Raw genomic sequence first — 18,961 nt, 5'->3', positions numbered from 1 at the left:
GGTGGTTTTCCCGACCCTCTAGCTCCATTTGACCGGGAGTTATTGACGAAAAACTCGTACGACCCTAATGTCGTCATAAATGACGTCACGCAAGATAAACAATGCAAAAGTGAAGCATTGGACTTTGAAAGGAGTGCATGAAATCATGATACCATGTACGTGAGATAGTTTTAGATCATTCTCGGTGCCAAAATAACAGTTTTTATATTTCCCCATTGATTTATAACAGTGATGTCACGTAACCGACCTGACCTCATGTAACCTTAAAAAATTCCCAGATATACAAGTTGTGAGACCTCTGGAGGACACCATGTATGCGTCCTGTAACTTTTATCTCGGACAGCTATGATCATTGGCGTCCAAAACAATGTCAGAACCAAACAGCCTTTTTCACCCTCGCTCTTATAGGAAAGACGGTTGGATGAACCCTCTTTGCACTTTTTTTCAGATGACTCAGACTTCAATTGAAATTTCAGTAACCCGTGATGTCACTAGGCAGCTTTACCACGCCATTTGTAAGCTCCCCTCCCGAAATCACTATTCGAAACCGTTATCGTGACGTAAAATAAATACATTTATAGAAAGAACACCTTCCTAATTTTTTGCATACTTCTTTATAATAAGCCAAATATTTTTTTTTAAGAAATAAAAATTCAAAAAAATTTGGTCCCAAAGTCCAAAAAATACAAATGAAAGAAAACTCGATATGTCATATATCAAAGAAAGCATATTTTTCGAAATTTCAAAAATACATTTTAATCTCTGTTTCATTGCAAGTTCAATGTTATATAACATTTGGCATTTGAATAATCCGTCTTAGAGTTACAGCCCGCCAAACTTAGCGTTGCAAAGCAAGATCCAAAAAATGTTATACACCATAACTCAAAAAATACTTATCTGATAAGCCTGAAATTGTTACAGGTGGATTCAGAGCCCCTGACTACCCCTGAGACCAATTCTCGTCAAATTCCAAGAGATGAGGGTGTCAAATTGGAAAAAAGTGGTACGATCTATCGTGGAATGCCCCAACGGTGTGTTACAAATTCTACAATTTCTCCGAAAACATTTTCACATTGATGGATGAAACATTAAATTTCATTTTTCCCCGATCTTCAAACGTAGCAGCAATGTCTCTCGACAACCTTTTCGTTCCAGGCCCAAAAATGGCCGAATATGACGTCTCAATTTGTATGTCATTAGCGATCGGTCTAGCATCGCCTCTGAAATGATGGTAGTTAGGATGCGTAGAAGATGTAGGATAGGGTAGGTTAGGTAGGGGAGAGTGGGGCAAAGCGGCCACCCGGGGCAAAGCGGCCATCCATCGTTTTAGCCCTCCACAGCTGGCGTCAGTTCCAATTTATGATTTCCAATTATACTTCTCTTTGCGGTCGTTCGAATGAGCCAGACCGGGGTTTCAGGCCCATCGCCATTGTTCTGTGAAACACGGAAAAGCATTTCTTGCCAGGTTACCAATTATGTTTACAATTTTTAAATGTTATTTTATTCCATAACCGTTTGGAACTTTTATAAGTGTTTTTGTCCATGCATTGCGTGGTTATCGTACATGCCTTCTACCAATTTTAATGCTTTTTACCCCACTAATAGCTGAGCTGGAATATTTTTGTCTCGGACGGTATGCGCGGGGCAAAGCGGCCGGGGCAAAGTGGCCAGCCCCCAATTGGCCATAAGTTGTTTCCATCTGGATAAAAACATTATTTATATTCAAATGTGTCGTCATGCATTCATCTTGGCCACTTTTCGGTTACATGAGTTACCAAATTATGCAATTAAATGTTTTTCCAAGAAAATTCTTTCTTTGTTTAGCAATAGGTGGGAAGATAACAAAGTAAACATCCATCTTCCCTCAAACCTTGTCACCATCAAATACCCTAGTCGTGCATGAGGCAACTATTCTGTTTCTCATATCGGGACTTGAGAAGTCGCCAGTGGCCGCTTTGCCTCAGGGATGGGGCAAAGTGGCCAATATGCTATAGGTTTAAAGTTTTGTCAATATCTCCCATATGTGAACGCCTTTGGAAATGAAACGCAGTTGGAATAAAAGACAATTTAATAGGGATCACATTGGTATAGAAAGAATCTTTCCAAGTTTAAAAATCAAGCGTCGGCATCGTTAGAAACGTTAGGGTGGCCGCTTTGCCCCACTCTCCCCTACTCAGCAATACTTTGAAGTTTGACAAACATTGAGAGGAGACGACAGGACTTCCCCTCTCCATGGGCGCGAGTGTAGTGCCCTCACGTGCCCCAACTGATCACTGTGCAGGTTGCCAGCTCATTAAACGAGCACGGCCGAGCCACGTGCCACCAGGTATGCTAAGTGAGGGCCCTCGGTGTCGAGGAGGCCCGCGTCACCAGGGTCGCCCGTCGCTCCCTCAGAGGCGGCGCACGGCGGGCCGCGCTCCTGAGCCCACTGGCCAGCCGTCCAGTTAGCCCGCACATATGTTGGCGAGCTCGCTGTCCCCCGTGCCGGCGGGCCCTGGTCACGTGCAGGGCTCTCGCAGCAGTGTCCCGTCGTCTGACCTACAGCGGTACCCCTTGCCCCGGACACAAGTACAAGCCGAGCGCGCCTCTTGCGGCAGCAGTCGCGCGGCGGCATAATTTGGCGAATTCAGTCGGCGGGCAGCCGATCTTGTCAGACCAGTCAGTCGCCGGTCGCACTGCATCGCGCCCGCCGCCGCCGCTGTCTGCCAGCCCTCTCTCCGACGTCTTTCTGTCAAGCCAAAGTTCGTAGCCTCCGTGTCCGCTGTGGCTGTGCCTCCGGTGATCGGATTAGTGTTAGTGGCCAGCCCAGCTGCCACCATTCCTGACCAGAGCAGGCGAGGAGCGTGTCCGCTCGGTGGAGGCCCCGCCTGTCGCCTCTGCCGCGGTGAGTACCAGGCGCCGGACCTCTGCACCGACTGACCTCCAGGGAGCGCCGCCAGAACGCGGTCACAGGCGGCCGGCCGTCACCGCGCGGCAGCTCGGCCGCCGAGAGGACCGAGAGCTGGGAAAGCTGGGGACGGGGGCAGGGGCGGCAGACACAGTTGCTCCGGTGATGGCGATTTGATGAACATCGGACGGCAAATATTGGAAAGATCAATTCCGACTCAGCTTATTCTTAGCACCAACTAGCCTCGCTCTTTTACTTGCTACATTAGCATCCAGTTGAGGAAATCACATACAGATCTAGCGGCCATAGTTCTCATGCATCCACTGCATTTACTGAATGTCGAGGGCCGTAATTGCACCCGCCCATTCACAGAAAGTACAGCTGGAAAAGTGGCTCCCGGTCCGCGTCTCACGGGCGCTCGCTATAACTGCCCTCTCCCGTTTGCAGATAGCACCATGTCTGTGCCGTTTAGCTTCCACGCAGTCGGCAAGGTTCGCGAGAACCTGGAAAAGGGTGAAGGTTTCACCCGCGGCAATGCCAAGCCGTCGGCACAGCCGCAGGCCGGCTGGTTCCCCGGCCAGAGTGAGTTCTCGAGTGCTTCAGATGTGTTATATAAAACGTTCGGGATTGTATCCCGTTCGTCGTTCAAGGTAACGCAGGTGCTTATTGGAGGTATCCATTCGTTACGACTTACGTGTAAATAATTGCATTTACGAAATGCTGCGCTAGCACGTCTTCAGCTGGCTCTGAGTGAAAGTAACAATCACGTTCGGTTGATCCCCATGCTGTGCTGGGTCCTCCGGTAGTATCTTGACGATGTTTTTCCAGTGGCATGTGAAATGCCGAAATACACCCTACACGTGCATTGATCGCAGCTGATGACCAACCACCCTTCGTCCGTTTGCAGTGGCCGCTGACCTGCTCCAGTCGTACTCGAGCAAGATGATGAAGGCCATCTGGGGCCAGTACAACCGCTACTCGGTGCACAACTTCAAGTCGAACCAGGCCTTGCCGCTGGTGCTGGCCGCTCAGTCCGAGCCGCTGGGCCGGACTGAGCAGGCGGCGGACACTGCGTCCGCCGCCGCCGGTCTCCTGTCCTCCCAGTGAGGACACTCACAGGTGAGAGACGACCTCTCCTGTCCTCCCAGTGAGGACACTCACAGGTGAGAGACGCATCTCACAGGGAGAGACGTCCGCTTCTGTCCTCCCAGTGAGGACACTCACAGGTGAGAGACGACCTCTCCTGTCCTCCCAGTGAGGACACTCACAGGTAAGAGATGACCTCTCCTGTCCTCCCAGTGAGGACACTCACAGGTGAGAGACGCAGCTCACAGATGAGAGACGTCCTCTCCTGTCCTCCCAGTGAGGACACTCAGGTGAGAGACGCAGCTCCTGTCCTCCCAGTGAGGACACTCACAGGTGAGAGACGTCCTCTCCCGTCCTCCCAGTGAGGACACTCACAGGTGAGAGACGTCCTCTCCCGCCCTCCCAGTGAGGACACTCACAGGTGAGAGACGTCCTCTCCCGCCCTCCCAGTGAGGACACTCACAGGTGAGGGTCGTCCTCTCCTGTCCTCCCAGTGAGGGCACTCACAGGTGAGAGACGCATCTCACAGGGGAGAGACGTCCTCTCCTGTCCTCCCAGTGAGGACACTCACACCTGTGAGAGACGTCCTCTCCCGTCCTCTCAAACCACAGCTGAGAAGCGTCCTCTCGTGTCTCCCAAACTCACAGATGAGTAGCATCCTCTCCTGTCCTCCTAGCGAGCAAACTCAAAACTCACAAGCGAGACTCGCTTCCTCCCAGCAAAACCGTTCGATATTGCAAAAACTTCTGTGACTCCAAGCTGCACTGATCGAGGGTAGCACCCGCTGAGTACAGTATCCCCACTCAATGCTACGGGGATACCGTACCCAGAAGCACCGTTCGAGAGTACAGTGTCCCCCTACCTCCCTGCCCCGCCGATCAGGGGCGCGATACGCTCTCCGGCCCTCCCGTCTGCTCTGTGCTGTGATGAATTATACATGTCGCGTCCCAAACCGGTCACCAGGCTCTCCCAGTGCCCAGCGAGCAGACATGGCGCCCGTGAAAACATCGTGTGTGAGGACGTAGTGAATCAGTCTGTAGTACGGTATCACTGACCGGCTGTATGCGTGCGTGTGATTCACAGGAGACAATGAGACAGCATGCAGGCAGTCAGGACCATGTATATCATGGTCCCGACAACAAGCCTGCATTAGAGAATGACGTGAGAAGATCAAATGGTCACTGCAAGAACGGCATCAACGATCGACTGAAACGCTGGTCCGGTAACCGATGCAATAATTTCCAGATAAGAATTTCCGTCCGCACATAGCAATTGTATTCCGCTAGTTAATGACGTTGAAGCTGTGCAATGCTGTGTACGCCTCTGCCTAGAGATGATTCCACATGAATAAGGGAGTCTGTGGATCACAAATAGCTGCCTTCCACTTTTTATAGTAGCCTAGTATAGAAGGTATTGGTTTTGGTGGCCCACGTGGCGACAAACTGCTTGGTGCTGTATCTTTTCAAAGTTGTGACTGTTTCACTGTGTTACTCAGCCTGTTTAGTGCAAAAGTGTAAGAGCATCATGCTCATGTGCTCGCAAAGATAGTGTTTGCTAGGTGCCATGTCGTAACGCGCTAAGATGTGTGTGAGATAACACCGAATATAGTTATAATGAATACAACGGATTCAAACCACCATCCCTTTCATCAATCAACAGTTTGGCGTTAATGAGCACACACAAAATCGGTCCAATGGTCCAAATCTTTGAGGTTGTCAGTTTTCTCCCAAACTACGCCATCTGTGCTGATCGGGTATGTTGGGCTGATAATTTGTCACTGATTTATTTTACCGTCATCAGGTACAAAAACAATGAGTGGGTACTGTGTGAATATCACAAGATATTGAGGTAACCATCCTCGTGCATAATTACCACAGCAATGCATAAATCATACAATCGTGGGAAGAATTATCGTACCGAGACTAACAAGACAAAAGCTGACTGCATCTCACCGTCCACTGAGCGTCACTGGCAGACTACGTCACAGCAACAGATGAGACCGAACGGAACGCGTCCCACCAACGAAATCCGACCATCAAATGACCTATCGGCGCGGAGCACTGGCTAAAACGCACCCATCACCTCCCCAGGCACTGCCTGCCTGTCCACGGCACTGGTGAGCACACACGGCACTTCAGCTTCTCGCACCTACCGAGAGATGGCAGCAGCTACTCGCGCTTCTTGCCCGACTCGGCCCTCTTCTCGCGGATCACGGCATCGTACTTGGACTTGGACGAGTACCACAGCATGAACGGGATGCCGAGCGACGGCAGCGTCATCACGGCAAACACCACCCAGTCCAGCTGTGGGAGGAAAGGGGGCGTCAGCATAGGGGGCAACGTCATCACATGACAGCGTCATCCCGCCATCAGCGTCATCACGGCGAACACCACCCAGTCCAGCTGTGGGCGGCGGGGGGGGGGCGTCATCACAGGGGGAGAGCGTCATCACGACGTCAGCGTCATCCCGTCATCAGCGTCATCACGGGGAGTACCGTCCAGCCCAGAGGCAGCAGCATTAGGGGCAGCGTCAGCACGTGTTCATTTTACATATTTTGTTCATTGTGCGAAATCTGCGCATTTCAGATCCTCTTGGTGACAAATCGTGACAAAATGAAGTAAAAGAAAAGTGAAACAGAAAACCCGGCTTAGCATATTAAATGCAAAGCCAAGAAGAATCTTTTCTCAAAGCATACGATTCTGCCATAGACCCGGGAACAGGGGGGGGCAGCGGGGGCGCTTGCCCCCCCAACTTGGGAGTCGAGGGGGCGGCGCCCCCTCAACTTTGAGGCAGCGAGAAAAGATCTTTTCTCCCTTTTCCGGACTTCTTTCCTTCTTGTTTCCTGTATACATCTACACATCAACACACGGCATTTTCCTTGCCATCTGAATGGTTTCTGCTGATACAGTATCGATTTGACAACATCTGCTATTGTCATCCCGCTTTGATTTGGGCCTGACCTTGGCCATAAATTTGGCAGGCCAGATGGCAGATTGTATACTGCACCAGCTTGAGTCAACTTTTAGAAATACATAACGTACAACGGTGGTAAAATCGTTGCTATGGGTATAACACAGTTTACCCGCTCCGGGTGTGATGGAGGGGTGTGGGGCAATGAGTGCACTGACGTGGCGACCTCGGAGGGCCGGTATGGGATTAAAGCTCAGCGACACTAAGGGCTTGTCAAGTGCCTTCGGTTATCGGTAGCTCCCTCAGAATCACCGGCGTAGGGCCCTCAGAGCCGCCGGTAAGGGGCCTTTAGAGGCACCGGTGTGGGGCCGCCATGCAGGTGCCGGTGTGGGCGCTCAGAGGTGCTAGTGCGATTCTCTCAGAGGCGCCGATGAGGGTCCTTACAGGCGTTGCTGTGGGCCCTCATAGACGCTGGTGTGGAGCCGTTACAGACGGGTGTGGGGCCTTAAGAGCTGCTGTCGCGAACTCTCTACAAGCCGGCAGGGGGTCTCAGTGACCGGCAAGGGGTCCTTAGGCCGGCAGGAGAAGTCCTGTGGGGTCCTTACAGACCGGCATGGTACTGTCAGACGCCGGTGGGGCCCTCAGTCACCGGTGTGGGGCCCTCAAAAGTCACCAGTGGGTGGCCTTTAGATGCACAGGTGTTGGTTGGGTCCTCAGAGCCGCCAATATAGGGCTTTAATAGGCGCTGGTGTAGGCACTCAGAGTTGGTGGTGTGAAACCCTCAGAGACACCGGTGTGGGCCCTCATAGGCGCCGACGAGGGTCCCACAGTTGCCGTTATGGGGCCCTCAGAAAAATAAGTGTGGGACCATCACAGGCGGGAAATACCCCTAGAACAGAGAACTGGCCCCTCATAGGTCGGTAAGACCTCTCAGAGGCCAGTAACGGGCCTTTGGTGACCACCAAGGTGCCCTTAAAGGGACCCTCCCACCTTCAAAAAAGTTAATGAATTGGCATAAAAGTGATGTAGCGTGAATCACAAAGAGCGGAAATGAACATCTACCAAATTTTATCGGAAAATATTCACCCGTTTTCGAGATATAAGACTTTTATTTTTGTTTACTTTTTGGGAACTCCGCTGCTTCTATGACGTCACATAAAGGTTTTCTTTACGTCGGCATTTGGAAGCAATAGTTTGGTATCAAAGTGCGACAAATATTGCGCGATACGTTTATCTTATCAAGGTCAATATATGATGGCCAATAACAGTTGGTGACATACCAGGGAAATAAGCTAAAATTAGAGTGCTCTATTTATTGCTCCTGCCCCATGTTGAAGAGATACCCCTAAAAGCGTGATCTTTTATCGGCCCTTACGCAGCAAGGCAGTACTTCTCAGGCCGGTGGATGGTATCAATAGAAAGAGAATGCGTCAAAGATTAACATGGATTAATTAAAATAACATTGAAATGTTAATTAAGCGTGGAAATTAGTCCCAAACTTAAGCTAATTATTGCTCCTACCTCGGCGACAGCGCTCCCCGCAGTCAGCGGAGAAGCTAAAATAAAAGCCACCATCCTCCTCCGTAAGTCAATTTTAGAGCGGCCGAGTGGGCCGATGCGGGGCCACCAAACTGAGGTGAGACGTGGCTAGCAATTGCGAACTGCCATAGAAATCAATATCTTAAGACGTACAATATGGGATGATTACTCTGAAGCAGGAGTGAAAGCATGAGTAGCTAGCAAGAAACGAAATGCATAGATTGGTTGAATTATGTACAATAGGCACAGCTCATATGAAGCCATTTCTTTGATGTTGACATTTGACATAACCCTTCCTCTCCTCACCTACGACTAAGTACGTTGGCAGTTACCGGCATAGTTTTTTTTTAGCACGAGTGTAATTCGCCATCGGACCGCAATGCATGTTGCTAGGCTGCTGCAATTACAACGAACATACGAATACTGCCTTCATTTGTAGACGTTTGTTTTTTAGGCGGTCTTTGACGTACAAGGGGGCATACCTGTCGACAAATTGAGTTTCTCCGAATTTCAAAAACTCCCAGAATTCCAATTCCTTATGCACTGTTGTAGGTACAGCTATGTTCACAAGTTTTCGTTTCCTCCTGCTCTAAAAAGGATGATATTTGTCGATTTCGTGCGTCGCTGATAGAAGGGTGCGTTTAATAATTAGGCCCAACGCTTTCTGCATCCGCGAGTACCTTGAAAAGGGAACAACAGTTTCCATTTATTACACTATGGGACAAGTGACAAAATGACCACCGCAACACGCATGAAACGGAGCTCATATTCCTAAAAAATGTCTACAATCACTTCTTTTCTGACACTATTAGCAAATACCATCTCAAGTTAGGTGGTTGACAGACAGTCAATGGAGATCTGGGGAGACTGAGTGATGCCAATTCACCACTTAACTGATAATGAGGGCCGAGGGAAGAGAAACATGCAACATGCACAACTGACAACTTGACAAGTGACAAAACACTACCACTATTGCGCAGTGCACAACAAATTTCAGCAGCCAGCCCAAAAATGCTTTTGGTGGCTAATTGCAAAACAAGTCACTAATAAATGTCTTAGTTGCAGCTGAACACTGCACAATGATCACACTGTTCACACATTGAGTGGGATGCCACAGGTGGTTTGAATCACACTTTGGTACAACTGCAAATCTGAAGTGTTGTCATGAGGTTCATGCCTCCATGATCACAGCACTTTGGTTGTGGTTGGCATAACACTTGTAGTCTGCAGAGTTCCACATGAACTGCAGACACCTCATCTGGTGGTCTTCATGTTGCTCAACTTCTTCAGGAGGCAAATGTCGACCACCCAGCGGAAGCATGGTCCTGCAGAAAAGAAAGGTAATGCATAAGGTACAAACATTATCTGCTGAAACAGCCCCTTCTGTTTGCTGTTATTAAACTTTTAACATAACATAACAACATGTATTCCATGTATATTACATTTGTTGAAGTAAAATACTGCCCGCTATTTCAAAACCAGAAAATAAAATTATATTGTGGCATAATTCACATGCTCAGCTATCAGTATAATTAATTTAAAATTTGGCATATTCTATATAACACATTCATAGAATGTTCTACTTCACGTCACAAGGACTCACAATCTTTCTGTTGGGTGTTTGATTGACGCATTAACTAGGTTTGTCTTAGGTTTTATTATTGCAAAAAATTCATATTGCATTATTGTATCAAAATACTGCCAGCAATAACAAAACAAGAACATGAAATGTCAATGAGCAAGCCGCCTTTCCTAAAAATGGATTACTTTGAAAATAATTTTAGTTTCTTTGAAGGAAAAGGAGAAATGATTATCAGGTTATTATCAAAAACCACTCAACCAGCAAGTGGCTGGGTGGTTTCACAGCAAACATCAAGCCAAAACATATGCTTACATTCATCTAACAATTGAGCCATTTGACTACACAAGGATATGTGAGCAGAATAATAATACAATCATCCAATGTTGACTTCCTTGCAAAGTTTATGCCTTATTTTATGAAAATGTGTCACTAGAATATGATACTTATCATCGAATATTATTTAATTTACGATTTATTTCGATCGGAACGCACATGGGGTCCCGCGCCATTTTCGTCGACGATAAATATGATCGTGTTTCATGAAGAGATAAGGGGTTTCAATGGTCTTTCAAAGCAATAATTTGATGCAAAAATTTGTAGGAAATAATATAAAGCTGGTTCAAATGGCCATCAACCATTTAAAACACCGAAAATACTCACAACTCCGTCCCGACGACCACGCAGCACCGCGCACGCCACACTACTGGCACAATGCCAAAACTGCCGTCACAGCAGAAATGTTTTTTTTCTCGATTGCAATTGTGGAATTATTTATTAAACAGAAGATTATCTTTCCGAAAAACCGACTGATTTCATACACAGATGCATGGAAAATAAAAAAATCCCGGTAAGTTTATTTGTATTGTTTTGTCGATTTTGACATGCTCCTAGTTTGCAGCCATATTTCGATATGTTCTACAGGGAGTTCAGAATTATTTCATGACCAATATTTTCCTCATTCATTTTCCCGTCGATCATGAAATTTTTAGAGCGGAACAATTAGTTTCCAGGCGGTCCGAGCGGTTTTCGTGAGAAGGGTGCAAAAATCGGCGTCATTTTTAGAGCCTCGACACCAGCTCAACACAGGACCCTATGGGAGACGGTGAAGCAGCGGGAGCAATTAATAGAGCGCTCTAATTTTAGCTTATTTCCCTGGTGTGTCACCGACTGATAAAGGATTCCAGGATAATTCTTCTTATGGCATTTCTTCGTATCGCAATTCTTCGTCTGCAAATCTTCGTCAGGGCATTTATTCGTATCGCATTACTCTGTCTCGCATCAGGGTATATGAAAATCGGCTCGCATTTCTTCTTCAACGCAAATATATGCAAGAGTAAGAGGGACAAATAAATGCACCGACGAAGATTTGTAGACGAAGAAATGCGGACGAAAAATTGTGCTACGAAGAAATGTCATGCGAGGATTCGTTCGGGTACCATGACATTTATGTGATTTCAAAGTCAAGGTTCACAGCTGATCTGCTAAATCAAGCCAAGAATCCAAACTATCAAAAAACTATAAATATTTGTTTGTCACAGAGGTCTCAAGCAATATAAGGTTGACATTGTTGAATCAAAGATCTACTGCCACAACTCACATCTCCTGCCTTAGTTTATCATTGTTGTTTTAACTTGCTTTCAAGAGAAACAGAAGCCAGTATCTGATATCACTTCAGATGATTGTTTCAAGATCTGAGTTCAAATGGAAATAAAAGCAAGATCAAGATGAAACAAGGATTATTGCTGTTAAAGTAGTTTGGCCATGATACAACAAGCATGTAAATCATTAGCCAAATCAAATACTGGTTGGTTTGTCAAGATGTTTGTTGTCTGTCGTCTGTCGAGCTGCTATGAACACTGAACGCTCTCACTCTTACTTTAAAGAGAGTAGTTTAAAGGAAATAGTTCACTTTTAACATGGGGTTTGGAACTGGAATAGCAGTTTTGTTGCTTGCGCTGAGACTAGCACAAATCAGAAGCTTTTACGGCCCAACGATCACCCTAGACGAGGATATTCCATTTTTTGTTCCAAAAAGAGTGCCTTGCAGAGGAATGCGTGCCTTGCTGAGGAATGCAGTCACGTCATCGTCAGCCAATCAGAATGCTGCTTACAGCCGATGGGTTTGTCCTACGGGGCATTCCACGTCAAATCGAACAAAAATCGGCTGTTTTGCACCTTACCATCAGCGATTTCATTATAAATTTGTGAGCGAGTTCCTGTGTGGCCCCGGACATTACATTGATGTTTTTTTGCACATTCTGACCACAGGTCTTCTAAATATAGGGCATCCAATTTTTACAAAATGTTGCATCTTTATATTTTTGAACGACCATAACTTTGGTGGTACTTGTTTGATTTGAATGAAATAAACCTTACTGTTTAGGTAATTTCTTAAGCATTTGTTTAGAATTGCACCTACTTAAATATATGACCTTGAAATTTGCTTAACTCTGTTCTTAAGCACAAATATTGAAATAGCAAAAAACACGTCACCTTCGATTTGGCTCATTTTCATATATTTTATTGCCTACCATATTCTTAACAACCTGTGAAAAAATTGGAGTGGGCCATTCATAAGTTTTGAAGAAAATTGCACATATGCAAACGTATGTTAGCACGCGCAGTGGAGGGGGAAGAGCGAATTTCGCCCACCCCTCCTGTTTTTCGCCAATATCTCATAAGATTAATGCGAAATTAATTATGGCTACCTGTCAAGAATTGAATTGGACATCTCATCGTGCAAGCAATAAGAAAATCGGTTCACAACTGTTCTAGTAATAGCGGTGTAAAGTGAACATCCTGTCGCCGCAGCGACGCGGCGACTCCGCAGCCGGCGCCGACCGCTACGCGCCGCCTGAATTGTAGACTGTGCCGGGACGGAACGGAACGGTTCCGTCTTTACATCGCGCCGCTCCCTACCGCTGATTACGTTCGATTCGCGTCAAATTTTGTGAGAAGACTAAGAACAGGCAATCTTATGGTGAAAGAATTTTGAAAATCGGTTGGTAAACAATTGAAACATGAACGTGTAAACACAAAATTGTGATTGCTGCGTTTCCCGCATCGGCCGAGCCCGCCTCAGCCGGCGACATGTTACTCTTAGCAGGCCTCTAACTGCCATATTTATTATTGGATTAACTAGAAATTCCTCATACATACTAAAAAATGTATGTTCTTTCGGATAGTGAAGATCAAAAGACGTGAAGATATCGTTGCGTGATAATGTTTTCGTTGAATTTACTTCATGATGCATTTCCACACGGCTCAAAATTCACCGCAAAATACCGTTTGCCTGAGACACTTTTACTATGGAACGTGAATGCTTGACTACGATGACTATGCATTTCCATTCTCGCAGAGTTTGGGATATCACTAATCAGCAATCATTCATTTCAGAAAGTGTACACAAGCAAGCATGTCTTGACTCTGTCTTTCAAGGTCACGCGCGGTTGCGTGATGTTGATGCATGAAAACGGCGTTTGCCGCGAAAGTTATGAATGGCCCACTCCAATTTTTTCACAGATGGTTAGGAACATTGTGACGGACATAATATGTAAAAATTAGCCAAATCGAAGGTGACGTGTTTTTTGCTATTTAAATTTTTCTGTTTTAATTCAAGGTCAAATGCATTTCAAGGTCACTTCAATTTAATTTTATAATTAAAAATCAAAGCCTTATCAATTGCCTATAAGACCCTGTTAATATCATTTTGATACCAGAAAAGGAACCAGAGTTATAGCCATTTAAAAAATTGATGTGTGGCATTTTTCGCTATATTCGATGACCTATATCTCAGCGATACGTTATCAAATTTCGAAAATATTATACGTAACTCAGTTTTGAACCATGCCCAGTCTGCCTACAAATTTTCAGAAAAATCGAAGGGGATGACGGATTTCGGTGTTTGATTTGACGTGGAATGCCCCTACGCAATATGATTGGTCAACGCGTAATAAGCTTCCGCGTCAAACATTATTTTATATAGAATATAGTTCTTCTTATACTAAAATATAGAAAATAATCCTTTTTACCAAAACGTTTTGTTTTATTTTCTGATCATTTTGAGCATAAAAAAACATAAATCCATAGCAAAATACTAATTTCAGGAAAGTGAACTATTTCCTTTAAGTTGAATGGTAGTGAGCTGTAATTAGACGAAGCAGCTATTCAGTGCTCACATCAAGGCAGGCTAGGAAATGGCATCAACTGTGGTGGGAGGAAGCAGGTTCGGCAGCCCTATGTTGTAAACTTCTGTTGTGTCTTGTGTTGGATCAACTGATGTTTTCTGCTCTGTTTTGTGCAGTGATAGTAGCAGGTAACTGCATGTCACTTGTCAAATTATGTGAATAAACGAATTCATAGCATTGCATTTGTCTCTCCATGCAAGGAACAAGTAAGATGTTGTAGAAAATGTAATAGAGGGCTGCATTGCTGATTTTGCACTTTATCAGAGCTTTATTTAGAATTGCTTTCCTGAAAGCTACACACAGGCCACAGCACTGAAATTCACAATGTCATAGCTTTTGGCAGAAAAAAAAGAAAAGACTTACCTAGGTAAAATTGGCTGAAAGTATGGCAGAGCAGGTCTTGATGCGTATGCCCATCCGTGTGCTTGCTGAAGCCGAACTGACTGCAACACATTAACTCTGACCCACCATGGTGGCTGGCATATCCTGAACTTTCACCACTCTAAACAAGACAACTTTCAGCCCTCAGCATTGTATTAAAACACTGTACATGACACTCAAAATTTGTTTCAGTGCGATCCACAGACATCAGTCGCCATTCACCAGGCCAGTAAAAACAGAATAGGTAATAGCTTCAAACCCATGTAGTCAGAGTTACTAGGTCTGCACCTCAAAACAAAATCCAGGTGACATTCACCACGCCAGTAAAAAACAGGTACTTAGGTAACTAACAGCTTCAAATCTGGTAACATGTTGGTCGGACTTTACACTACCATATTTACATGGAATAATATGATACCAAACAATAGTGCAACCATTCTGGACAACAAAAGCGTATGATTAAATTAATTTAGAATACTTTGGCAGCATGATTTACGAGCACGGGCAGGTGTTACCTACCAGCCTTCTCAATGCTCATAAAACCAACATTGTAGTTTTGATTTTACCTTACATGATAACACACTTGGCTGCAATGGCACATTTAATTTAATACTGTGAAAAGACCAGTTATAACCACTTCACAAGCACAATTGCACCTCATGCCGACATTCTTTTCCAAAGACAGCAGCGTCTTTCGTCAAAACCAGAAGATCAATCCCCTTTCACATCAAAAATATTTCTTCATGGTGTGATCTCCATATGGAAACCTTGCAGGAAAAGAATTAATGTCAATTGTCAGCTCTTCAAATTTCTTTGGACTTTAACTTGCACTACCATATCCAGTTTGCTTTGATATTTTGTTTTTTATTCCATGTTGAAGTTGAACACCAAGCTCCAGATATAGCAGGCAGCTTGATCATCTTCGGCCTTGGTATAATATCAGTCCAAGTTCCAGTGGTGGACAACGGTGAAAACAGGGCGCCTGGGGCGATTTGATCAAGGTTCGTGAAATTTACACGTGATGTTTGGGATGTAGAAAGCCCACGGAGGGGGAGCAGCTCCAAATATCACGTGACTAAAATGCCCTGCGGCGCCCTGTTTTCACCGGCGTCCCCAGTGGTGGGTATCTTCTAATATTCAAATTAAAATGAAAATCAATAGGCTTTCTCAGCGCCGACGACGGACACGTTGGGAGCTCAAGGTCAGTAAAATTCGGGTTCAAGGAATGGCGGGCGTTGAAATGACTGCTGACGTCATCAAAGAAACCGCTAATGGTTAAGAGATAGGGACTAAGCTGGTCCCACCCTGCAAGTAAAGGGAAGAAATTTCTTGAACACCATAAAGCTGCGGGGGTTGCGACCAGGATAAATGGTGATTTCTGAGCCTGGCCGCAAACTTGGCTATCTCAACTCAAAACTAATGTTAAGGTGGGATGGTCCCTTTAAAAACCGCAAGAGGCCCTCAGAAGCCGGCGTGGGGCCCTTATGGAGATCTTAGTGTGGCTATTTAGGGCCCATGAGGTGCTCTAACGAGCCCCATGGGGCCCTGCTGAGTAGAAATATGGCCATCGTTAACCCTCAGCGGTCAAATGGCGCCGCAGGGCCCCTCGGACCCGAGGGTCCCTTTTATCCCGATGGGGGGGGGGTACGTGTCCCCTTAGACCCCTAACTACGCCACTGTTTCATATGCATCATGGCAGGTATTTTAGGCTCGCCCCCCCAACTTGAAAATCGTTCCCGGGCCCCTGGATTCTGCTCTGGGTGCGGCCGCATGAAACCACCAAAAGGTTTTAAGAATCACGCTCAAGGCCCGTTACTGATTCATCGTAGGGTTGGGATACTATCTACTACCCAGGGGGAGAACACTTCCCACTCACCAGGTGCGGTGAAAACTTTTTGTCGTAGTCGCGGAACGCCACGATGCCGCCCTCGCCAGGCTCGCTGGTGAAACCGACCGTCTCCTGCGGGCAAGAGCGGTGTTTTGTCAGAAACGGCAAGGCGGCGGCCTGCACAAACGAGCAGCAACACAGAGGGAGAGGAAGGGGTGCCATCAGGAGCGGAGTTTGCGAGCGAGGGCAGTAACACCGGCGTCCGGCAACACCAAAAATAAACGGAAGTTGGTTGGAGATTGCTGGAAACCACCACGACTTCATCCAGAGAATACCTATACATCGCGAAACGCAAAAGCACGTCTGGCTTCAAAGGAAAACTGCATTTTTGGAGCCAGTTATGTACCTATAATAAGTGGCTATTAAAAAGAGGAATAACCCGTTTAGCATCATAACGATCGATGCTCAGGCATTGTCGATAAAAATCGACACACGAATAACTACATGACCAAACAAATACCCATCTTGCATGTAAAACTAAGTACCAGCCTGCCAGCCGCTGAATATTGTGCATCCTGCTTCCCGTAACTCTGTATCGGTGCTAATTATTTATTATCATATTATCAGTACAAACCTACTCATCATAATCCAAAATCGGCACGCAGTGACCCCTCCCCTGCCGTAAAAGACCGACACACACCCCAGCTCCCACCGCCCCGTCGTCTATAGCCCACCTCTGTGGCCGTCTCGCTGGCCAGGTAGGAGACCTGGGCGGCCGTGAAGTTGAAGTAGCCGTACTTGAGCGGCCGCAACACCACCGTGTGCGAGGCGTTGGCGCCGGGCGCCAGCCGGTCCAGCTGGAAGTTCACCAGGCCCGACACCGGCTTGAAGTCGAACGGCCCGAAGCCGGCGTCCTGCACGCGCACCTGCAGCGCGGCCGCCGTGCCCACGTTGTAGAGCGAGTAGCGCACCACCACGTCCAGACCCTCGACCAGGTACTTGTTCTGAATCTGTTGGCAGCGAGATGATCATGTCACGGTGGGAGCGACACTCACTGTAAGGACACGTTGAAAACAGATCGGTACCTACTGCAATATACCCTGACCTACTGCTATGGTTCCATGTTGGAATGCTCAGCTGACTGCAGAACATGTAGAGATACAATAGATACCCACAAATTATTGAGTATTGCTAAATGGAGAAAGATATTAAAGTCAAACCAAAACAAGAGTCTTACAACAAAATTCAGGAAGCAAACATTGAGTGTTGTATGAAAAAAATAGATATCTGAGAAGGTAATATGCAGCATGCACCATGCAGTGTACCTGGCATTATCATGACATGAGTAGCCCAAGCTTTAACAAACCATATGCTACCTATGCTGGGAAAGTAAAGGGATTGACATTCCCAATTCCCAGCTGCACTAAACATTGCACTAGCTCTCATCTTTTTCATGGGACTCAAAACTAATAAGTATAATTTAAAACTCCAGAGACTGGGATTCCAGTTCCTGCTTCAACAGCTTCTGCTTGATTCTATATAAAAGTGTACATTACTTATATGTCCAAATGTTCCACTTACCAGTTTGGATGCCAAAATCCTTGCAACATTCTCTTCTTCTACCTTAAACTGCTCTTCAGCACTCCCATCACTTGAAACCAAAGTGCCAAGAGCCAACAGCCCAAGGATAACTAGCAGCTTCATGATCTGAAATCACATACAGAAACTTGAAGTAGAAGTGACAAAAAACTACATAAATGACAAGAATGTGTACTATGCCATGTTTTAAGACTAAAAAAGAGGTGGTATGATATGGCTTTTTATTAGGTGGCTTTTTTGATTTTCTGCATAAAAAATGCACCAAAATATGCCTAAGCTTTATGCTTTTGAAGAGGATGTTGGTTGACTTTAAACTATTACGTATAATAAGTGATGCATAATGTATATTGCATGCTAATGAGACATAAATAATTCATTTCAGTGAGGAATCAGCGGCCTTGTTATTAACTGCAGATACAATCAGGCAATCAGCTAGCTCAAGCTGGCCAGCTGGCGACATATGATAGCCATTAACATATAGACCATTTATATTTGTTATATATTATATATCAATGCTATATCTCAATTGACAGCAACCACAACAGCCGATAGCTTGAATATATGCATAAAAATGAAAATTGGAATAGCAATTTGAAATGCAAGATGAGATAACGGTGCTCGCTTCTCCATCTCAATCTCTGACGCACTGATTCCTAGGTACATACCATTCTAATTCACCTTCTTGCACGGCGCTTCAAATGATTTTCTTGGACCTCTTAATGTAACCGTCACCCTTTTACAACGAAGCTAAAAGACAATATCAATCAATATCCTCAATTTTCTATCGACTATCAACGGGCAAACATTTTAGGGGAGGGGGGAGGGCACTGGGGAGGGGCTCCACGTCATAATCGTCTACGCTGCGTCATTTCTCCTCACAACACTTCCTAGACTTTTGAAAAATATCGTTTATAAATTTTTTTCAATATTTTTTTTCTTTTTTTGCTTTTTTGAGTATCAAA

The 18,961-nt window shown here is 45.8% G+C and overlaps 2 protein-coding genes across 3 annotated transcripts; one reads left to right on the top strand and one right to left on the bottom strand.

The window, feature by feature from the left end:
• The first annotated feature begins 2,476 nt into the window (after positions 1-2,476).
• Positions 2,477-5,609, top strand: LOC122377638. The gene is made up of 4 exons (XM_043357906.1): positions 2,477-2,884; positions 3,335-3,469; positions 3,795-4,006; positions 5,057-5,609. The coding sequence occupies exons 2-3, from the start codon at positions 3,343-3,345 to the stop codon at positions 3,992-3,994; spliced, it is 327 nt and encodes a 108-aa protein (XP_043213841.1). The 5' UTR covers positions 2,477-2,884; positions 3,335-3,342; the 3' UTR covers positions 3,995-4,006; positions 5,057-5,609.
• Positions 5,610-5,740: 131 nt separating this feature from the next.
• On the bottom strand, positions 5,741-18,846 carry LOC122377637 (translocon-associated protein subunit beta-like). 2 transcript variants are annotated; one of them, XM_043357905.1, is made up of 5 exons: positions 18,678-18,846; positions 17,982-18,107; positions 17,135-17,410; positions 16,449-16,532; positions 5,741-6,276 (listed from the first exon to the last, which is right to left on the bottom strand). In XM_043357905.1, the coding sequence occupies exons 2-5, from the start codon at positions 18,102-18,104 to the stop codon at positions 6,142-6,144; spliced, it is 618 nt and encodes a 205-aa protein (XP_043213840.1). In that variant the 5' UTR covers positions 18,105-18,107; positions 18,678-18,846; the 3' UTR covers positions 5,741-6,141. The 2 variants fall into 2 exon arrangements, with proteins under 2 accessions (XP_043213840.1, XP_043213839.1); XM_043357904.1 differs by having other exon boundaries at positions 18,665-18,817.
• Positions 18,847-18,961: the final 115 nt, after the last annotated feature.

This window comes from Amphibalanus amphitrite, unplaced genomic scaffold (genome assembly GCF_019059575.1).
Source record: "Amphibalanus amphitrite isolate SeventyFive unplaced genomic scaffold, NRLGWU_Aamphi_draft 000048F_arrow, whole genome shotgun sequence".
NCBI classification, from domain to species: domain Eukaryota; kingdom Metazoa; phylum Arthropoda; class Thecostraca; order Balanomorpha; family Balanidae; genus Amphibalanus; species Amphibalanus amphitrite.
The sequence above is the reverse complement of the archived record's forward strand: the minus strand, read 5'-3'. Positions and strand labels throughout refer to the sequence as shown.